Source organism: Petaurus breviceps, unplaced genomic scaffold (assembly GCF_028583685.1).
Source record: "Petaurus breviceps papuanus isolate PSGF00001 unplaced genomic scaffold, PetGlider_PUasm1.0 90333, whole genome shotgun sequence".
NCBI lineage: Eukaryota > Metazoa > Chordata > Mammalia > Diprotodontia > Petauridae > Petaurus > Petaurus breviceps.
This window is the reverse complement of record NW_027187220.1, coordinates 595,177-613,512: the sequence shown is the minus strand read 5'-3', so window position 1 is coordinate 613,512 and position 18,336 is coordinate 595,177. Positions and strand designations below refer to the sequence as shown.

The following is an 18,336-nucleotide window of genomic DNA, read 5'->3' as shown; positions in this document are numbered from 1 at the left end:
ATACAGAAGCACAGACACACACACACAGACAGAAGCACACACACAGAAGCAGACATATACACACACAGGCATAGACACATGTACACACACATACAGAAGCACAGACTCCTACACACACACATAGACACACACACATACAGAAGCACACACACAGATGCACATACACACATACACACACACACACACACACACACACACACACTTTCTCTTTCTCTCTCCCCACCCCCCCCACTCCCGGACAAAGGAGATGGGATTGGTCTTCATGAAATATAGGAGGATTCACTTACGTGTGGGGGGGCAGGACGGGATGGGGCAGGGCAGGGGCCCCCCCTGGGGCAGGAGGACACTGCCCCCTGCTTTCAAATCAGACACTGAGTTTAAAATCCACTCACTGCTGTAGCTGCCACAATGCTGCCTCTACCAGCCCCACGCCTTCACAGGAGGAGCCTCCTGGCAGCCAGGCCAGGGGAGGGAGGGGACAGAGGAACACAGAAGATTGGAAAGGTAGGGAGGCAAGGAAGGATGATGAGGGAGAGCAAGGAAAGAGATGAACTTCTGGAGGCCATCCTGTCTTCTTCCCTCCACCCCCTTCCTTGAAATCAAGCCATATCCAATCACAAAGTGATGGCATCACAAGGCTCCCACTGGGGCTTGGAACCTCGGGTTGACAGGCTGGGTGGGTGGGTGGGCAGGTGGGCAACTGGGCGGGTGGGTGGGCAGGCAGGCAGGCAGGTAAGCAGGTAAGCAGGCAGGCAGGCAGGCAGGCCTTGACAGGTAGAGGGCCCACTCCCAGGCTTTGAGGGCCTCCCACCCACTAGGGCAGACAGATATAGACAGACCTGGATTAGGGGAAGATTGGAGCTCTGAGCTCAGGATGGGTAGCCCAGCCCCATGGAAGCAGCTGGGGCACACTGACTGAGTCTGTCCTGTCCCCACATGCGCCATGCACACCCTCACCCTGAGGCCCCACTCACTGTCACCACTGTGGGGAGCCTTGTCAGACATCGAACCTGGCTCCAAAGTAGCTTTGAAGGTGGCCTGTCCTGAGCAGGGGAGGATGGGGCCCAAGGGGATTGATGGAAAAAACAGAGAGCAAGGGCAGAGACTGAGCCCGTGGAGGAGGAGGACCCCCAAAGCTCCATGCATTTCTGGGTGACATCAGAAAAGAGAACAGGGACCTGGTGAGACCCCCAGAGACATGCACAGGCATAGCATCGGGGAATGATGGCAGGTTGGGGAGAGTGAGCAAGCCCCCAGGAAGGAGAGAACAAGCAGAGTAAGAAGTTGGTGGGTCCTGTGCCTCCTCCCCAGTTCCCTAGAGGAAGTCAGGGCAGTGGGAGAGAAGCTCAGGGCCCCTCTCCTCCCTCCCGGGTTCCAGAGGTTCCAAGTCCTCAGGAAGCAGCTGAGAGATCTGAGGGGGAGGATCAGCAAGACACTCATCTGGCTGGCCATGTGACCGCACTTGCTCCCCACCTTAGCGGTGCCAGAAGGGCTGACAGCTTGAGCTGGGGGTGCTGGCGCCAGGCCTCGGTGCCACCTGCCAGGGAGCTTCCGAGCAGCCAACCCTCTGGGTCTCTGCATTATCTGTTTCTGGGAGACAAGAGGATCATGAACCACAGGGAAGTGCTCCAGACCAGTATACTAGGGGCCTTAGCCTCAGTGGGGCCCTTTTGTGGTAGAGCCCTGGGCCTTAGTTTCCTAATGTATCAAATTTGAGGACTAGATATTTGCAACAATGAAGAAAACTGGTTTTTGTCACTGGAAACAAATGACTTTTTCCCCCCTTTTTGGAGGGGGAAAGGTAGGGCAATTGGATTTAAGTGACTTGCCCAAGGTCACAAGGTGAGTTTTGCATTAAGTATCTGAGGTCAAATTTGAACTCAGGTCCTCCTGACTCCAGGGTGGGTAGCCTAGTCCCACGGAGGTCCTGCTCTAGTCACTGTGCCACCTAGCCACCCCAGAAATGAATTTTTAAAAGAAGAGGGGAGACTAGATCTGTTCTGTGACTTCCAGCTCACTGACCTGCACATGGCATAAGGTGCCGATTGGATCCCTGGGGGTTACTCACTTTGAGGCAGCGCCGCTGAAGGCATTTCCATTGCCTTTTGAGGCCTGGTTTTCCTTTTCGCTCACAAATCCGACAGGCCCCACAATCCTCCTTGGTTTGACATCCAGAACAGAGACCACAGCTGAAGCTCTAGGGAGCAGGGGGTACTAAGTAGCACTGTGAAGACCCAGCCCCAAGCCCAGCCCAGCCTGGCCCCAGGAGCCTTCCCTCACCTTATTAATGATCTTGAGGCACCGGCGCTGAGCACACTGGCTTCGGGGGGGCTGGGAAACACTAGGCTGGGGAAGCTGTGCAACACAGGCAGTGCAGATGCCACAGTCCTCGGTCACCCGGCAGGCTGCACAGTCACCACAGCCCACTCGCTGCCAAGGAAACAGGAGATGCCAAGGCCTAAGTCCCATCCCACAATCTCCCCCCTAGAGTGAGTGTCAGCTCCTTGAGGGCAGCAGCTGGCCCTAAGTAGGGAGCCTGAACATTAGCAAGTACCTTGAACATCCTCTGTTCCCGGTTGAAAGCATTTCTCTGGGCTGGGGGAGGAAAGGAAGAGACTGGATGAAGAGCCAACAGCAGCCCCTTCTCCTAATTCCAGACCCAACTCCTAAAGAAAAGCCACAGCCAGGGGCTTGGCCCAGACTGACCTCGGCAACTTTTACACAGAGACCGGAGTCGCTGACGCCGAGCACTGTCCCCTGAGATGTTGGCTCCACAGTTTTCACACCATCTGAGAAAGAAGGGGAGCCTAGCCAGTGAACCTCCCCCAAGGAAAGTCACAAAGAGGGTGAGTTTGGGGGGCAAGGAGGACCCCAACGATTGATCCACTCTGGAATCTCATCCCTTTCCCCCAAGGGCCCTGAGGGGACACCACAGGGTCAGCAGCCTCAAAGACTAAGAGGACAGTTCAGAGCCCAAGCCCAGCCTCCACAGCTGCCTTCCTGCCATCCCCTCTGAAAGGTGGATAAGGTAGCAGGCCTCCTACTCACATGGCCAGAGGGCCCTGGGGGGCAGGCAGGGTGAGTCTGGGCTCTGAAGACTGCTTCTCATTGAGGGATGCTGCTGCCTTCCTGGGCCAAGCTTGTCTCTTCTTCTTCTGAGAAGATGCCTGCGGGTACAAGAGTGTGAGTCCAAAAGGGCCCTGCACCTCCCAGGCATTTTTCCTGACCTCCTCCCACACCCCAGCAGTCAAAGCTACCTTGGTCGGCAAATACTGGAGAACACCTCGTTTGAAATCAAAGCAACTGAGGTCACAGTCAGGCCCCAAGAATCGAGTCAGCTCAACCTTACTCCGGATTCGCTCTCCAGTAGGGCTGCAATGGAGAGACAGGGGATGGGGGGGGGGGGGGAGGGGGGACGGGGCATGATTCTCTGAGCATTCCTGGAGAAGGGCCAGAAAACGGAAAACTCAGCAGCTCTGCGCAACCACCACCCCTCCTCCTCCAAGGCCCAGCTTCGCTACAGTGTCCCATCCCTCGGCTCCAACCTAGGTTAACCCGTGACTTTCCTCTGCTCCTAAAAAAGAAAGGTTCTGAAGTAGAGGCCTGAGTTCAAGTCTTGCCTCAGACATTTACTGGCTGTGTGGCCCTGGGCAAGTCACTTCCCTTCTGCCTCAGTTTCCTTAGCTGTAACATGAGGATCACAATGACACATACCTCCCAGGGCAGTTGTGAGGATTCAATGAGAAAATAATGTGTAAAGCACTTAGCTCCAGCAGCCCACAGTAGGCACTTTAGAAATGCTGATTTCCTCTTCTTTCCCCCCCTTCCACTTCCCATGCCTGACTCAGCCTAAATGAGAGGTTGGGGGTGGGTGGGTTGCACCTCACTGGAAAGAGGCTGGAAGGTCAGGCTCAGGCTGCCCACCTCACCCACGGCACTACTGGGCACGGGGCGATAGTGATGGCAGGGTGGGCGCCCCCTCCCCAGAGCATCTGCAGCTCGAAGCTCTCTACCCCTCCCCCACGACCCCTGCAGCCCCATGTAGCTCCGGGCCTGTCTACCTCTGATAATAGGTGTCTGATCGACCACAGGTGGCTCCCGATTTCCGGAAGGATTCTCGGCGCTTCCAGCCGGGGCCCAGCACGGGGCAATCCAGCCAGTTCTCGGCCATGGGGACGGAGTCGGGAAGGCGAAAGGCGGGGGCGCCAGAGGTGGCTGCCTGTGGGGGGAGGGGGTCAGGTCAGTGGGGGAGGAATCGTCCCGTCCAGTCCCCGAGCCTGGGTCCTGGTCTCGGGCAGTTTTGTGTACAAGCGGAGAAACTGAGGCCCAAGGAGTTGGAGCTTCATAGGGCACTTGGTCCAAAGCTGGCGAAGGAAAGGATCCCCAATATGGAACCAGAGGGAAGATGGCTGCCTCGGAGCAGAAATCCCCAAGTGCCGGACCGCGGACAGCGCAGTGCAAGGCCCTGGCACTCACAGCTGGCACCTTCCCACGGGCTCCGGGACCACAGGGGCAACGCCCCCTCCCTCCCTCCGGGCCCCTTGACCCAGGAACCGGTTCCCAGGCCAGCAGAGCCCTCCCTGGGAGCGGGCTGTCCAGAGGAAGCACTAGCCCCGAGGGCAGAGGGTTGGCACACGCTGCCCTCCCCCCCCTGGAGTCGGGCCTGGACGCAGACTTGGCAACCGAGAAGGAAACTGAGGCAGCGGCCGAGGAGCCCCACCTGTCCCCTCCCTGCCCATCACTAGCAGCGAGGCAGGACGTGGCTACGCCCTGCGGGCCTGGCCAGCCGGGCCTCGTCTAGGGGGATCGCCCGCTCCCTCCCTCCTCTTCGGGGCCCGGATTCCTCCCACACCGCCCCTACCTGCTCGGCCCGGCCCGCGATCCTCGCCACTCGCCAAAGGCCCGCTCGCCCCGGCTGCAAGCCCACGGTCCGTTGAACCCGGAACCGGAAATCCGGCCCCGCCCCGCCCTCTCTGGAAAGGAGTCCGAGCTCTCGGCCAAGCAAATCCGCGGGGCGGGCTCGTGGCCACCAGTTTGGAGTGGCCTGGCCACCGGGAGGCGTCCCTCGTTCTCCACTCCGAGGGGCTCCCTGGAGAGGAGGGTGGGCCCTGGGGACAGCCCAGGTCAGACATGGTGTCTGTCCGTCTCTGAAACTGCCCTCCGCCCACCGCGGTGCCAAAGGGCAGAGCCTGAGATCAGGGGTACTGGCACCCAAAGCTACAACTGCTCAGAGGCCTTGGCCCAAGCCCAGCTCTTCAGGGCCCCATCTGAGGTCCTTCTGTGGTCATAGCCTAACCCAGTCACTCCCAATGTAATCCTAAAGGTCCTTCAGGCTGTTTTCTCATCTGCAAAACGCAGACAACAGCAGCAGCTACACGCTGGGCTGAACTTATCAAAAGAAAGTTGCCAATGTAAAACCTCTACTCAGTCCCAGCCTCACAAGAAGCAACAGCAAAGTGGATCAGTCTGCATGCAGTTCCAAGACCGGCAGTGCCTTCTCATGGGCCAGCTCAAGATGGCTGGCAGCTCAAAGCTCAGTTCTGCCCCACCCCACCCAGTCCAACACACCAGCCGAGGCGAGAAGAAAGCTTTTAAAGTTTATTGTGAACAAACTGCAGTCTGGAGCCTCAGCCCCAGCCCCCCCCCCATTCTCCCTTGACTTCCCTTTGGGGCCTCCATCTCCCCACACCAGTCAAGAGTGTAGTGTGGGCTAAGGAGGTTAGGAAGGAGTGGCTAACATGGATAGGCCTCCACTTGACCCAAAGAGTCAGGGAGGAGGGGAGGGCAGGACAGGGCAGATACACAGAAGAAACAGACAAGGGTATAGAGAGATGAAGGGCAAAGGCAAGTATGCTACAGGCCCCTCTTGGAAAGCTGGAAGTCGCAGAGCAGGATGGAAGTGTGACAGGACACCTCCTCAGGGTTGGGCTCAGCGGTCAGCATTGGTGCGCAAGTCTGTGGTGAGGGGGTCATGCTGGATGGTCTGGTGCAGCATTAGGGCCAACAGGCCGGCCCGGTTAGTCATGGCCATTCGGACATTCCGCTCCTGCTCAAACAGCTCATCCAACTTGTACCACTATGGGAGAAGAGGGAAAGGAAAGCTGTGGAGCTGGGTGGGGACAGGCCTAGCCCCCACCACCCACCATGGGGCTCTACCTCTCTTACAAGTTTGGTCTGGAGGTTGTGGGGTAGAAGGGGAGTAATTTGCACAGAACCATCTGCATACAACTCCTCCCTTCCATCTTTCACCCATCCCAGCCCTCCACAGGGTGAGAATACGATCAGTTGGCCTCAGTCCCAATTCCTTCCCCCAGAAAAATGGCCTTGTGTTTCAAGCCAGGGCCTTTGCTCTGGCTGTCCCTCTAGCCTGACACTCTCTCCCTCTGCATTTGTACCAGTGTGATTCCCCAGCTCCCTTCAAGTCTCAGCTAAAGGCCAAGCTTGTACAGGAACACTTTTTCCTGACCCTCTTAACCTTGGTGCCTTCCCTGGGAGTTGCCCCTCATGGATCCTGTCTAGTTATTTCCATGCTGTGTCCCCCAAGGCTGTGTGTTCTGGAAGAACTTGGTGATGGTGGCTTTGGCTCAGTGCCATTCACAGAACGAGTGCTTCAGAAACACTGGGTGACTGACCTCAATTTGAGCACACAGGCTGCTAACCTCCCCATTCCCTACAAACCGAACCCAGCCTCTTCCCTAGCTACAAGGGCAGGCCACCCCACTGGTCCAACCATTTTGTTCCTCTTCCCACTGCCTGGACTCCAGGCACTCATCCATGGGAAGGGACAGTGTGCCCCTAGAGCTGGCTGAATGCAGAGGGCCTCCAACTGGGCCTAATGCTCCATGCCGGGTGCTCCCAAAGTCCACGTGGGCAGAGCCACAAAGCCTCACCACCCGCACACGCTCCAGATCCACCTCAGCCCTGCGCAGCTTTTCCCAGCAATAGTGCCGATTGCACTGGCGTTTGGACAGGCGACAAAAGTCTCCAGTCAGCTCAAACACATCCCGTACCAGGGGGCAGCCACACACTTCATCCGCTGGCACCTGCCCCTCCCCAAAACAAGCCATCAGAGATGCACAAGACAGCAAGAAATGATGGCAAAGATCATGTCCCCAGGACCTTCACTTCAGATATTCACCTTGGGGTCTCTGGAGTGCTCAGGACACAGAACCTGCAGGCGCTTACAGTAGGTTTTGCTCTGTGGATTGTAGACATCACAGAAGAGTCGAGTGGCCCTGATAGGGTGGGGATGAGGAGCGACAGAACCACATGGTTATCAGAAATCTGACAAGATGGCTCATCTTGCCCATGCCCTCCCCTCCCCTAAGGTGCCCTCTCTCACCCCTCAATCCTGGTGGGGTACATCGACCCGAAGGACGTCTGGCTCTCATACTGTGGAAGACAAAGTTAGAGCCCATGTGCCCCAGATGTGCCTTTCATAGAGCCAGGGCCCTCGTTAGCAGGTACTTGTTCCCCTGACAGTCTCTTTAGGTAGCACCCACTTTGCCAAGTACAGTCAGTCCAATCCCAGCTGTTCTGAAGGCAGCCATTATCCCCTCCCCCACGGGTTAATACACATCAGCCATTCCCCACTTCTTCAGGCCAAACCAACCTGAACCCTGCCCTTCAAAGGATATGAACAGCTGTGTCCCCAAAGACCAACCCTTCTCTCATGCCCCACTCCCAAGGCCCAGGACAACAACGCCCATGTTCCCCAGCACTTCCCCCACGTTGCTGAGGGGCCAGGCACCTTGGCATAGCAACGCTCCATGTGCCTCAATGCGACTTTAGGGTTGATTGGATGGCCACAGGAGACACAGAAGATCTGCAGGTCTGTGTCCTCACTGTCTCCCTCATTGCTCTAGAAACAAGGAGTCAGGGAGCCCAGTGAGCCAAAGAAAGCCACCCTCCCCTTCCAGGGTCCTCATCGGGCCTACTCTCACCTCCTCATCCTCGCGCACCACCTGTTGCTTGGCCCTGAGGATGACAGCCTCCAGCTCATGGAAGCGCCTCTCCATGTCCTGCAGGCGCAGCCGAGCACCCTGCTGCTCCCTTCGGATCCGCTCCAGAAGCTTCTTCCCATGCTCTTCTGCGATACATGGGCTTTGCTGCCACTGCTGGATTCGTTGGGGTAGGATCTCATAGATGCGACTGCCAAGATGAGAGGGGAAGATGTACATGGCAAGGGACCTCAGAGGGCATTTGGTCTCTGGAGCCTCTCCAAGGGACCACACCACCTCTAGTTTTGTGTCAGTGGAAGAAAGGGAGTGGGATGAAATGGGGGAAGGAGCTAGGCCTTCTGTGATGTGGGCAAGAGACTGCGGGGCAAGGGAGAAAGATGGCATCCTCACTTGGCAGCCAGCTTCATGCCGCAGTCATCAGAGCAGTACTTGGAGCCTGGCTGGGCAGCCTGGACACAGCTGGGGCCCAGGCACTGGGGCAAGGAGGCCGGGTCTTTGGCTTCTGGCCGTTCAGTGTGTTTCCACTTATCCTTGTGCCTCTGCTTCTGCCGGTGACGCTTATACTTCTCTTCCTTCTGGGGCAGGAGGGGGAAGCCAATGATCCTCTGGATAGCTCCCCCCTGCCCACTGTTACTGCCTCTCCTGTCACTCACCTTCTTCTCTGACTTCTTCTCCCGCCGCTTCACATGTTTTACTTTCACCGCACGTTTCCGAAGTACTGGGTCCAGGAAAGGGGCATCCTCAGGATCACTCAACCATGGCTGGGGACAGGAAGGCATAGGCCACTGAGCCCATCACCAGGTGAAGTAGAAAGAGCCAGGAGAAAGGCATTGACTGTCCCTTTGAAGGTCCCACAACTGACAGTAAGACTAACTACTATAGGCTCCAAGCCATGGAAAAAAAGACCATCCTCTTTCTCTCTCCACAAATTCATAATATTCTTGATTTAGAGTGGGAACAGACCTTCCAGGCTGTATAGATGCCAGTCCGACCATGGCCCTGGGGGGAGGGGATGCTTGGAATAGCTTGCCTAAAGACTCCCAGGTGATAACTGCTGGTAATGAACAGAGCCCAGGTATCAACCTGCATCCTCAGATCCCAAATCTCTAGCACCATCCTATGGGCTCATGCTAAAGAAGATCCTCAAGGGCTCAGAGGAGAGAAAATAGATAAAAGACCTAAATGGGGACCACAAGGCCCAGAACAAAAAGGAGCAGGGACCTCGACCTCACCAAGGTATGGTCATCAAAGGCACCAGCACAAAAATCCTGATAGAGTTCAGGGTCCAAAGGCAGATCGTCATCAGAGAGTGCCTCAGGTGTGGCCACAGCCTCAGGCGGCTCCTTTAACATCTGGAAATGTTCTTCCCTTGCCCGAAGAAGTTTCTGCTGTAGAGGAAGCAACGGGTACAGCAGATGAGGAGAAAAGTGGATCACAGAGCAAGGAGGCAAACCCTAGGATCAGTGCCCTTAATAGGAGGAAGGTGATGCCCAGACAGGGGGAAGGGCCTGGTCTCAGACCACACAGTGAGGAGGCTGTGGTTCCTATTATTCTCCCAGGGGTCCTTCCAACATACTGAGGGGAAGAGGGAAGCAAACAGGCGACAGAGAATGGGTCGGAGGAATCAGCAATAGTATCTCCACTCCAGCTACTGCCCCCCTAATTGGCCGAGGGACCCCCTCCCCATCACGTTTCCTGGACTTCGGGCTATTATTAGGGCAGTACCCCAAAGAAGCTGAATGTGTTCCAGTCCTAACCCCAACACTCACCACAGCTGATGCCAGACTCACCGAGGAAGGGAAATACTTATAGGATTCCTGCAGACAAAGAAAAGGAAAGGGTACAGAAGGTCAAGAGTAGACATGGGTTAGGTGGAGGCCAGCCAGGCCAAAACATGCTGGAGCCAGCTTGCACGCTCTCACCCGGGCTCGGAGCTGGCATTGACGCAGACGGCACTTCTGGCGGATTTTGTTGGGGCCCCCAAATTTCTTCATGTCACGGCAGAAGTCACAGTGGCCACAATCCTCAGTCCGTCGGCAGGCCTCACACTCCCCACACATCCGAGCCGACCGTTTGATCTGCTATTAGGGCGATAGAGTAGGGGAGGGCAGAAGATTGGGGAGAGACACTCCTGGGATTAGCAATGTTCTAAGAAGCTCCTTTATCATCGTAAATACCCTGGGCCCTTACATCATTTTCCAACTCAGAGTTCCCTCCTAGTACAAGCCCTAGATCCTCCAACTCTAAGACTGCCAAGCTTCTCTCCAGGTCTCACCTGGTTGGATACTTCTCGTACAGGCCCAGGTGCTGAAGGAGGTGGGGCCTTGTGGGGAGAGGTGAAGCCCTTGGGAATGGTCATGGGCCCACTTCCCATAGGCTCTACAAGGAGATCTGAGGCAACCTTCCTACGAGGGGTGGCCGCATCATCCCTGGGCTCAACCTCGTGTTCCCCATCACGCTCACGACAAGGTTTTTTGTGTCGGTATCGGATCTCCAGCTTTGGGTCCTTTTCTGTCCAGGAAATGGGCACAGATTGAGGGAGTGCTCTGGTGCCAGCCAAGATTACCCCTAAGTCAGCCACTCCTGCCACCCCAGGCTCTGCTCAAGACCCACCCCGGCACTGCAGGCAGTACCACTCGCGGATGGCCTTTGCCATCTTCTCTGTGATCTTGATGCAGTCACCATGGAACCACTCATTGCAATTGTCACAGCCACTGCACAAGGGACAGAAAGAAACAGGCTGAAATGTGTTGCAGGCTTGGAAAGCAGGGAGCCCCTTTCCAGTGCATTCAGCTTAAAGGCTTCTTAAGTTAAGGCTGATCCCACCCCTTTCCTCCTCAGAGGAATACATGGGAACCTGAACCCTGTTCCCCAAAGGAGGATCTCTGTAAGTGCCCCCCCCCAGTTCAACAAAATGAGCGAGGAACTCCAGCCCTCACTCAGTCATGCTCTTTTGGGGAATGCAGGCCCATTGTCCTTCTTGGGGGAGCCCTCCTGGTGATTCTAGGACTTCAGCTCTAATCAAATGTGACTCCTTATTCCTCTTCCCCCAGAGAGCCCCTATCTCCATCTTCTAGACTCAGCCCAACTAAGTGTCCTCTCACCCACCCACATCCATCTGTTCTCACATCATGAAGCAGTTGATATCTGGTTTACGGCAAACACAGTAAATGGGTGCATTCTCTCCGTTTTCTGATTTGGATTCTTCCCCTCCAGCAGCCCCAGGCTCTGGGTCTGAAAACTCACTCTCCTGCAAGGTCATGAAAGCAGAGGGAATCACTCACTTACTCTTCTCCCCCCCCCCATTTCCCAGACCCCTTCACTTCTTCCTTCTCCCCAAAGTCTTCCAAAGGAACCTTACTCCATGCCTTATTCCTCCCTCCAGGAAATGTCCTCCACCTTTCCCCCAGGCTCCACCCTGACTCGATCCTAAGACTCAGCCTGCCTTCCTCGGTTCTCTCTTTTTCTTGAGGCCTCATCCTCCCTACTTTGAACGGGTTCCCACCTCATACCTAAGGATTTGCACCCCGGGCTGCCCCCCGAACCTCCCCAGGTCTACCATTTTCCTCCAGAAATCTCTTCCCCACCGCCCCCTCCTCTAAGCAGATCCCTGAGAGAAACCTCCCAGCAATCCAGCCACCTCCTCCCGGGAATCCCCCAGGGGTGACCTCAGACCTTCCCCTTCAGCTTCTTCCTCTTCTACCGCTGGGAAACCCTTCAGGGTGACTTTAACTGCTTCCCCCCAACCTCTTCTTCCTGCGGGAAGCCCGATAGGGTGTCCTGTCCCTAGGCTCTCCCAGTCACTGCCTCTTCCTTCCTTCTCCTCAGGGGAGGCCTCCAGGCCCGCCTGCCCCAGGGCCTTGGCTCCTAAAATCTACAGCCTTCCACTGGGGGATTCTCCTAGCCTCTTTGCTAGGGGTTCGGGGGAGCGGCGGCAGAAAGGATCGCAGAGCCGGGCTGCTGCTGCTGCTGCTGCTGCTGCTGCTGCTGCGGACTGCAGCAATGGCGGCGACGCGGATGATGGCCACGGCGGCGTCGGCGGTGCCGGCGCCCCCCCTTCCATGGACCCCCACCCCCCGCCCGGCCTGGCCCTCTCACCGCCCCGCCCCTCTCCGCGGGAGCGATCCTAAACAGGGGAAGGCTCCCGCCCCCTCCCCCGTCATTCCCGGGTCCCCCTCCTCCCCGGACGGCGCCCAAAGCCACCCAAATGGGGCCCTTCAGACACCTCGTCCTGTAGGAAGGCCCCCGGGCTCGTCCCGGACCCGCTCTGCCTCCTCCCCCGGGCCGCCCCCCGGGATTGCCCCGGGCCGGCTCCGCCCCTCGTTCTCACCATGGCGGCGCCGGGATCTCGAGACTCCTTCGAGACAACAACGGGAGCCTCTCCGAGCGAGAGTTGTCCTTGGACTCACTTCCGCTTCCGGTTCCTTCCAGGCCTCCTAGGCCGTCGGTAGCCAAGCGTGCGCAGACTCAAAGCGGCCTCGGCGCGCCGGCCGGACAGAGCGCAGGCGCACTGGCAACGTTGGGCCCTGGCCTGAGCGACTGCAGCGGGCCTCTGGGGGCGGGGCGGGGCGGGGCGGGGCGGGCAGCTTGGGCAGCTCTTTGCCTTCCTGGAGCCCTTCGCCCTCCTATCTCCAAGCGCGCCCCGAAAGGCCCGGGAGGCCGGAGCGCGCCCAGATGCTTAGCTTCAGGGCAGTGAAGAGTAAAAGGCAAACACTTCCCGTGGAGGAGAGGGCAGCGGGCCTGCTAAGGCCCAAAAGGATGGGCAAGTGGGGGGGAAGGGCAGCATTCACCCGCACAATCGGGACACGCTGTCGCCGCTGTGTTGTTTTGCAGTCGCGTCCGGCTCTCTGTGAGCCCTTTCTGGGGGTTTTCTCAACAGAGATACTGGAGGGGTTTGCTATTGCCTTCTCCAGCCCATTTGACAGATGAGGAAACCGAGGGTGCAGTGACTTGCCCAGGGTCACCTAGCTGGGATGTGTCTGAGGTTGAACTCAGGGTTTCCCGACCCCCGGGGCCACCTGCAGCGCCACCTAGCTGCCACACTGATCACTTGCTTGATCAGCCCATACATGAGTAAAAATCCCTTCCACCACCAGCCTCTGAGAACCTCCAAGGAAAGGGCAGCCAGCCACCACTACCCAAAGCATCAAGTTCCCCTTTTACATGAATTGTCATGAGAGTTCTACCCCAGGCATTGAGGAACAGGCAGAGCAGAAGTATAGCAGGAGGCAAGGCTGAAGTAGAAACAGGATAGAGAAGAGTCCAGGGCTTGTGCCTGACATCAAGAGAAGAAGGATGAGGGCCTAGCATGTGCACAAGGGAGGCAGAAGGGATTCAAATATCGGGATTGGGAGGTCAATGTTTTCTTCTCTATACACTGAGGAAGCACTAATACAATGGGCATACCTAAGAATTAGGAAGCTGATCTTGGCAGCTATTTGTTTTGGGTTTTGTTTTGGTTTTTTTGCTTTTTGGAGGGGGAAAGGCAGGGCAGTTGAGGTTAAGTGATTTGCCCAAGGTCACATGGCTACTAAGTATCAAGTGTCTGAGGCCAGATTTGAACTCAGGTCCTCCTGACTCCAGGCCCAGTGCTTTATTCACTGTGCCACCTACCCACCCCTTGGCAGCTATTTGAAGGAAGGAAGGAAGACTGAAAGCAGCAAGAACACTTAAGAAGCAATTCCAATAGTTTAGGTGAGATGTGACTGGTCAGTGAACACCTACTGTGTGCCAGGCACCCTGCTAACAGCTGGGGATTCAAAGAAAGAAAAAAGACAGTACCTGCTCTCTAATGGAGAGACAATGAGCAAATAACTTGTACAAGCAAGCTGGAGACAAAGTAAATTGGAGATAAACTCAAAGGGAAAGACGGTGTAGAAAGTGGCATTTTTGAAAAAAACTAGGAGAAGTAGGCGAGGGGCGAAGATTGTAGGCGCTGGAGGCAGCCAGCGAAAAATGCCCTTTCAGGAGATGGCTTTCTTTCTCCTTTGTTATCAGAGGACCAGGACATCAGGGACATGATGGAAGAGAACTAGACTTAAGTGAGGCAGGGCTGTGCTCTCCTCCAGAGCCATCTGGGGCCAGTGGCCAGATATAGATCAGGAGGACTGGAGGTGGCCCAGGATGCAGTGGGAGAGTCTGGCCTTTTCAAGCTAAGGTCTTTAACAGGTTGCAGTTTGACTGAGGCAGAATTCTGCCCATGATTAAGACTTAATAAGAACTGATAGAGCCACAAGTGTGAGAGACACTGTGGCAGTCACAAGATGTGGGAGGGGGTGCACGTGACCTCTGAGGAGCAGGAGCTTGGAGATTTGGAGGCCGACTCTGCCAGGCCGAAAGGGCTGACATGGCATTGAGCACAGGGCCGTGGGAGCCGACTTTGCCAGGTTGGGAAAGGCCAACGTGGCATTGAACGTTCCTTATCAACACGGACTCCTCTTAACACATACTCCTTTGCCCTGCACTCGGGAGAGTGCACGATTGGCTCCCACATGGCATGTGACAGTAAGAAGAATGATAAGGATATTAGGGAAAAAGCAAGGGGAGGCTCCCTCTCTCTCTCTCTTTCTCTTTTTCTCTCTCTTTCTCTCTTTATTTCTCCCTCTCTCTCTCTGTCCCGCTCTCTCTGTCCCACGGTTCCATTCTGCTTTGTTCTGATGGCCACACTGTTAAGATGTAACTGAATAAAGAGCAGCCTCGCTTGGCAACCTCCGTGTCCTTGGGTGTTCTGTGGGGGTGAGTTATTCTTGGAGACAAGAAGCCGGACATGTCCGAAGACCGGGTATAAGGTAAGACAAGGCCGGAGCTGGGAAGGAGAGCCCAGCAAAGAACTAAGACAGAGAATGGCCTCTTCAAAAAAAAAATGATAGATCTGCGAGGAGAAGACACTCAAGGTTTCTAGCCAAAATGGACACAATTGCTATTTACACTCGCTCTGTGCCCAAGTGAGGCTTGGACTGGGCCCTACTGTTGGCCAATCAAGGGGAGCCAGAGTGATTTGGGCTTAAGGCTGGTCTTTAAGAGGAAAAAAAACTTTCAGAGATTAAAATGTATGTTCCCTTTGGGCAGAGCACCCACAGGTAAGGGTGTGGACCAAGGAAAGCAAAGGAAGGAAGGGAAAAGATGGAGTGTCTTGTTAAAAGAACAGTAGCAAGGAGACCAGTGTCACTGAAATACAGAGTACTGGTGGGGCGGGAGAGTGGAAAGGGGAAGAAGACTGCAAAGGTGGGAGGTAGGGTAGGTTATGGAGGGCTTTGAATGCCAAATGGAGCATTTTCTGTGTGGTCCTGAAGGCAATAAGGAGGCTATTGAGTAGGACAGTGACATAAACAGACTTGAACTTTAAGAAAATCATGTTGTCTGGGGCAGCCAGATAGCACAGTGAGTAAGAGCACCGGCCCCAGTGTCGAGATGACCTGGGGATCAAATCTTAGCTCAGACACTCAGCACCACACCCAGAAATAACTGGCCCTGTAACCTTGAGCAAGTTACTTAACCCTGATTGCTTAAAAAAACAAAAAGAAAATCATGTTGGTGATTGAATTGAGACTTGATGCAAGCAGCAAGCCCTCCCCCCCAGCAGGCTACTGCTGTAGTCCAGGTATGAGGTGATGAGGGCCTGCCCCAGGTGGGGGCAGAGTCACAGCAGATGAGGGGATGGATTAAAGAGCCCTTGTCCACAGACGGGCTATGAGGGTGAGAGGGAAAGGACAGAAGATGAGCACTTACAGCACTTCCTATGTGCTAAGCCCGTGCTAAACACTTTTTACAGATCCTCACATCAGCCCTGAGAGATAGGTGCTGTCATGATCCTCATTTTACAGAAGAGGACACTGAAGCAAGCAGAAGTGAAGTGACTCACCCAGGATCACACAGCCAGAAGTGTCAGGGGCCAGATTGGAATTGAGGTCTTCCTAACCCTAGGCCCAGTGCACTGGGCCACCCCCTAAGCTGCCCCAGAAAAGGTAATGGGATTTGAACTTCAATGTATATTCAATATATTCCTATGATAGTGGAAATGAATATGGTAACTTAGAATGGAAACTCCTTTTTCTTTTAGGCCTTCATGTTCTGATTAAGCAGTTATGTAATTTGTTTTTCAATACTAAGATTGAGTATAGTTTGGTAACGACCCGCAAGGAACCACTGATAAACACTTACTAATGAGGTTAGGAAAGGAAAGCTTTGATTGGGAGTTTTCTTTCATCATAAGCTTAGGCAATCATTGACCAATCAGAACTTAGGTATAACTTGTGAAGGCCCTTAGCCAGGAATGACCCCCGCACCCTCCCTCTCCCCTTCCACCAGGCCCCAGCACTGCCTGAATCCTCCCTAGGCTGGGGCAGGGTAGGACACGCTCACAGGACCTTGGGGGATCAGATGTTGGGATTCTAGACTAGATAACTGTATTCTACTGTTTAATAAGAGGGATTACATGCATTGATCAGGCTAAAGTGATTGAATGTTTGTGGAAGATGTGTTTCATACACTCCCTCAGTTTATTAAGCTCTTAACTATGTGCAAAGAATGGCAGAAATACCGTCCTCAAGGAGCTCATTTTCCAAAGGAAAGGATAACATGTTAACAACTATATACATATAAGATATAGCCAGAGTAGTAGGGAGAAGGGAAGTCATGGAAGAAAAAGGCAGGTAGAAGGCAAGATTTGAAGTGAATTTTGAAGGAAGCCAGGTGTAATGCCAATGCAATATGAATATACATATGTATTTCCAGGTTTGGACCGAAAAATATAATAAGCTTTCTTCATTCAAGACCAAATCAAAGGGGTGACTAGGTGACGCAGTGAGTAGAGGTCTGGCCCTGGAGTCAGAAGGACCTGAGTTCAAATCTGGCCTCAGACACTTAACACAAAAACTAGCTGTGTGGCCTTAGGCAAGTCACTTAACCCCAATTGTCCTCCGAAAAGCAAAAAAAAAAAAAAAGAGGCTGGATATCTGGGGTTTTGAGTGAGGAGACCAAGAAGATACCATGGTTATGGGAAATTAGGAGCACAGTGTTGCCCTCTGTGGTGATAGAGAAGATGGGGAAGTATAGCTACACTCTACCCCACAATTCATCCATACAGATCCAGACCAAATTCTGAGCAGAAAATCTAAGAAAAAAAAAATTCCAGCTATTTTTCCATCCCAGGTCATCAAAAAGAAACAAAACAGACACTGGGGATGGGGCAGAGCATTCCAGTACAGGGAGGGACTGTGCCCCAGCAAGAAGAGCTCCCAGTGGGGCAGCCAGGTAGCACAGCGAGTAAGAGCACTGGCTCCAGTCAGGATGACCTGGGGATCAAATCCGGGCTCAGATACTTAGCACCCACCCAGAAACACTTGGCCGTGTAACCTTGAGCAAGTTACTTAACCCCAATTGCTTTAAAAAAAAAAAGAAGAGCTCCCAGATTCAGAAGAGAGTGGCCTGAGCTTGTGCAGGGGGCTGGCAATAGGCAGTTCTGCTGCTTGCTCCCCAGTTTGGATACATAGCATAGATTGAGGAGCACTGCAGCAAGGGGTGGTGTTCCACAGAGAGGAGCAGCTGTGGACCTTTGAGTAAGTGCTGAGCAAGAAGAGTGGCATGGGATCTCAGGTCCAGCTTGTAGCCAGATGTGAAGTCAGCAGTGGAATAACTGGGACAGGAATCCCAGACTAAAGGAGAGCCTGTACTTCTGTCACTTGGAACCTACAGAGCTTTCCACTTGGCTCACAGTATCTGAGTCCAGCAGAAGTCTGCTGGAATTCTACCCAAAGGCAAGCCAACACACCTGTTTCTCAGACTCAAACCCAGGGTTTTCCACAGGAATAATAGAATTTTTGCTCCCATGCAAGTACTCAGGGTTACAGAACACTGAATATAGGGCAGTTTCTACTTAATCTGAGAAAAATGAAAAGGATTTGCATTGAAACCCATAAATGAACAAGACAACTAACTCACTGGTGAGACTGTCTATACCACTCCCAAAGGGGAAGGATTCAAGGTTGCTTGAGGCAGCCCTACCCTTTTAAAGCAGGCCTTACTTTCCCGAGTTACATGTGGTACCTCAGTGATCTTCAACTGAATTTCTCTTTTGTGATAACCTCTGGTCTTTCCATCTCTCCTTCTGTCTCATTCCTCCTAAATGTTTCTTAATTCTCACTACACATCCAGTGCCTCTGTCTTCCCAGTCCTTTGCTCACCTTTGCTCTAGCCTCATTTCCTTCTCTTCTCTGATCTTGTAGTTCACCAGTTTGAATCCCACATTCCCTGGTAGTTCTACTCCTGAACTTGTAGGCATAACTAGAGAAAGTCATGAAAATGTGAGAACTGGGTCCACTCCAAAACCGTGCCAACAGAACTGGACTGGCCCATCTCCAATGGATGGGAAACCCTT

At 54.3% G+C, this 18,336-nt stretch overlaps 2 protein-coding genes across 10 annotated transcripts in view; both read right to left on the bottom strand.

Moving 5' to 3' along the window:
- LOC138177149 (methyl-CpG-binding domain protein 1-like) overlaps positions 1-4,970 on the bottom strand; it is a 9,141-nt gene extending 4,171 nt beyond the window's left edge. The window contains 11 exon segments of the mRNA XM_069108165.1: positions 393-417; positions 958-1,043; positions 1,474-1,590; positions 2,069-2,197; positions 2,281-2,430; positions 2,555-2,595; positions 2,707-2,789; positions 3,049-3,167; positions 3,258-3,372; positions 4,062-4,219; positions 4,862-4,970. Of these exon segments, the coding sequence (XP_068964266.1) occupies positions 393-417; positions 958-1,043; positions 1,474-1,590; positions 2,069-2,197; positions 2,281-2,430; positions 2,555-2,595; positions 2,707-2,789; positions 3,049-3,167; positions 3,258-3,372; positions 4,062-4,171 (975 nt within the window). The 5' untranslated portion in view covers positions 4,172-4,219; positions 4,862-4,970.
- A 615-nt stretch (positions 4,971-5,585) lies between these two features.
- Positions 5,586-12,443, bottom strand: CXXC1 (CXXC finger protein 1). Of its 9 annotated transcripts, XM_069108151.1 has the most exons (16): positions 12,292-12,437; positions 11,637-11,717; positions 11,090-11,211; positions 10,575-10,675; positions 10,237-10,472; positions 9,884-10,042; positions 9,731-9,778; positions 9,194-9,349; positions 8,615-8,722; positions 8,352-8,536; positions 7,944-8,151; positions 7,751-7,861; positions 7,343-7,392; positions 7,139-7,235; positions 6,891-7,043; positions 5,586-6,076 (listed from the first exon to the last, which is right to left on the bottom strand). In XM_069108151.1, the coding sequence occupies exons 3-16, from the start codon at positions 11,092-11,094 to the stop codon at positions 5,930-5,932; spliced, it is 1,764 nt and encodes a 587-aa protein (XP_068964252.1). In that variant the 5' UTR covers positions 11,095-11,211; positions 11,637-11,717; positions 12,292-12,437; the 3' UTR covers positions 5,586-5,929. The 9 variants fall into 9 exon arrangements, with proteins under 9 accessions (XP_068964252.1, XP_068964251.1, XP_068964245.1 ...); XM_069108150.1 differs by lacking the exon at positions 11,637-11,717 and having other exon boundaries at positions 12,292-12,443; XM_069108144.1 differs by lacking the exon at positions 11,637-11,717 and having other exon boundaries at positions 12,187-12,344.
- Positions 12,444-18,336: the final 5,893 nt, after the last annotated feature.

What these genes read in the sequence shown, in the direction of transcription:
- CXXC1 (XM_069108144.1), bottom strand. Translation starts at nt 12,294, where the DNA reads ATGGTGAGAACGAGGGGCGGAGCCGGCCCGGGGCAATCCCGGGGGGCG. An exon ending in CCTTTGATGACCATACCTTG is followed by an intron (nt 8,723 to 9,193) that starts GTGAGGTCGAGG and finishes TCCTGTCCCCAG; the next exon opens with CCATGGTTGAGTGATCCTGA. An exon ending in AGCACTCCAGAGACCCCAAG is followed by an intron (nt 7,044 to 7,138) that starts GTGAATATCTGA and finishes GGGGAGGGGCAG; the next exon opens with GTGCCAGCGGATGAAGTGTG.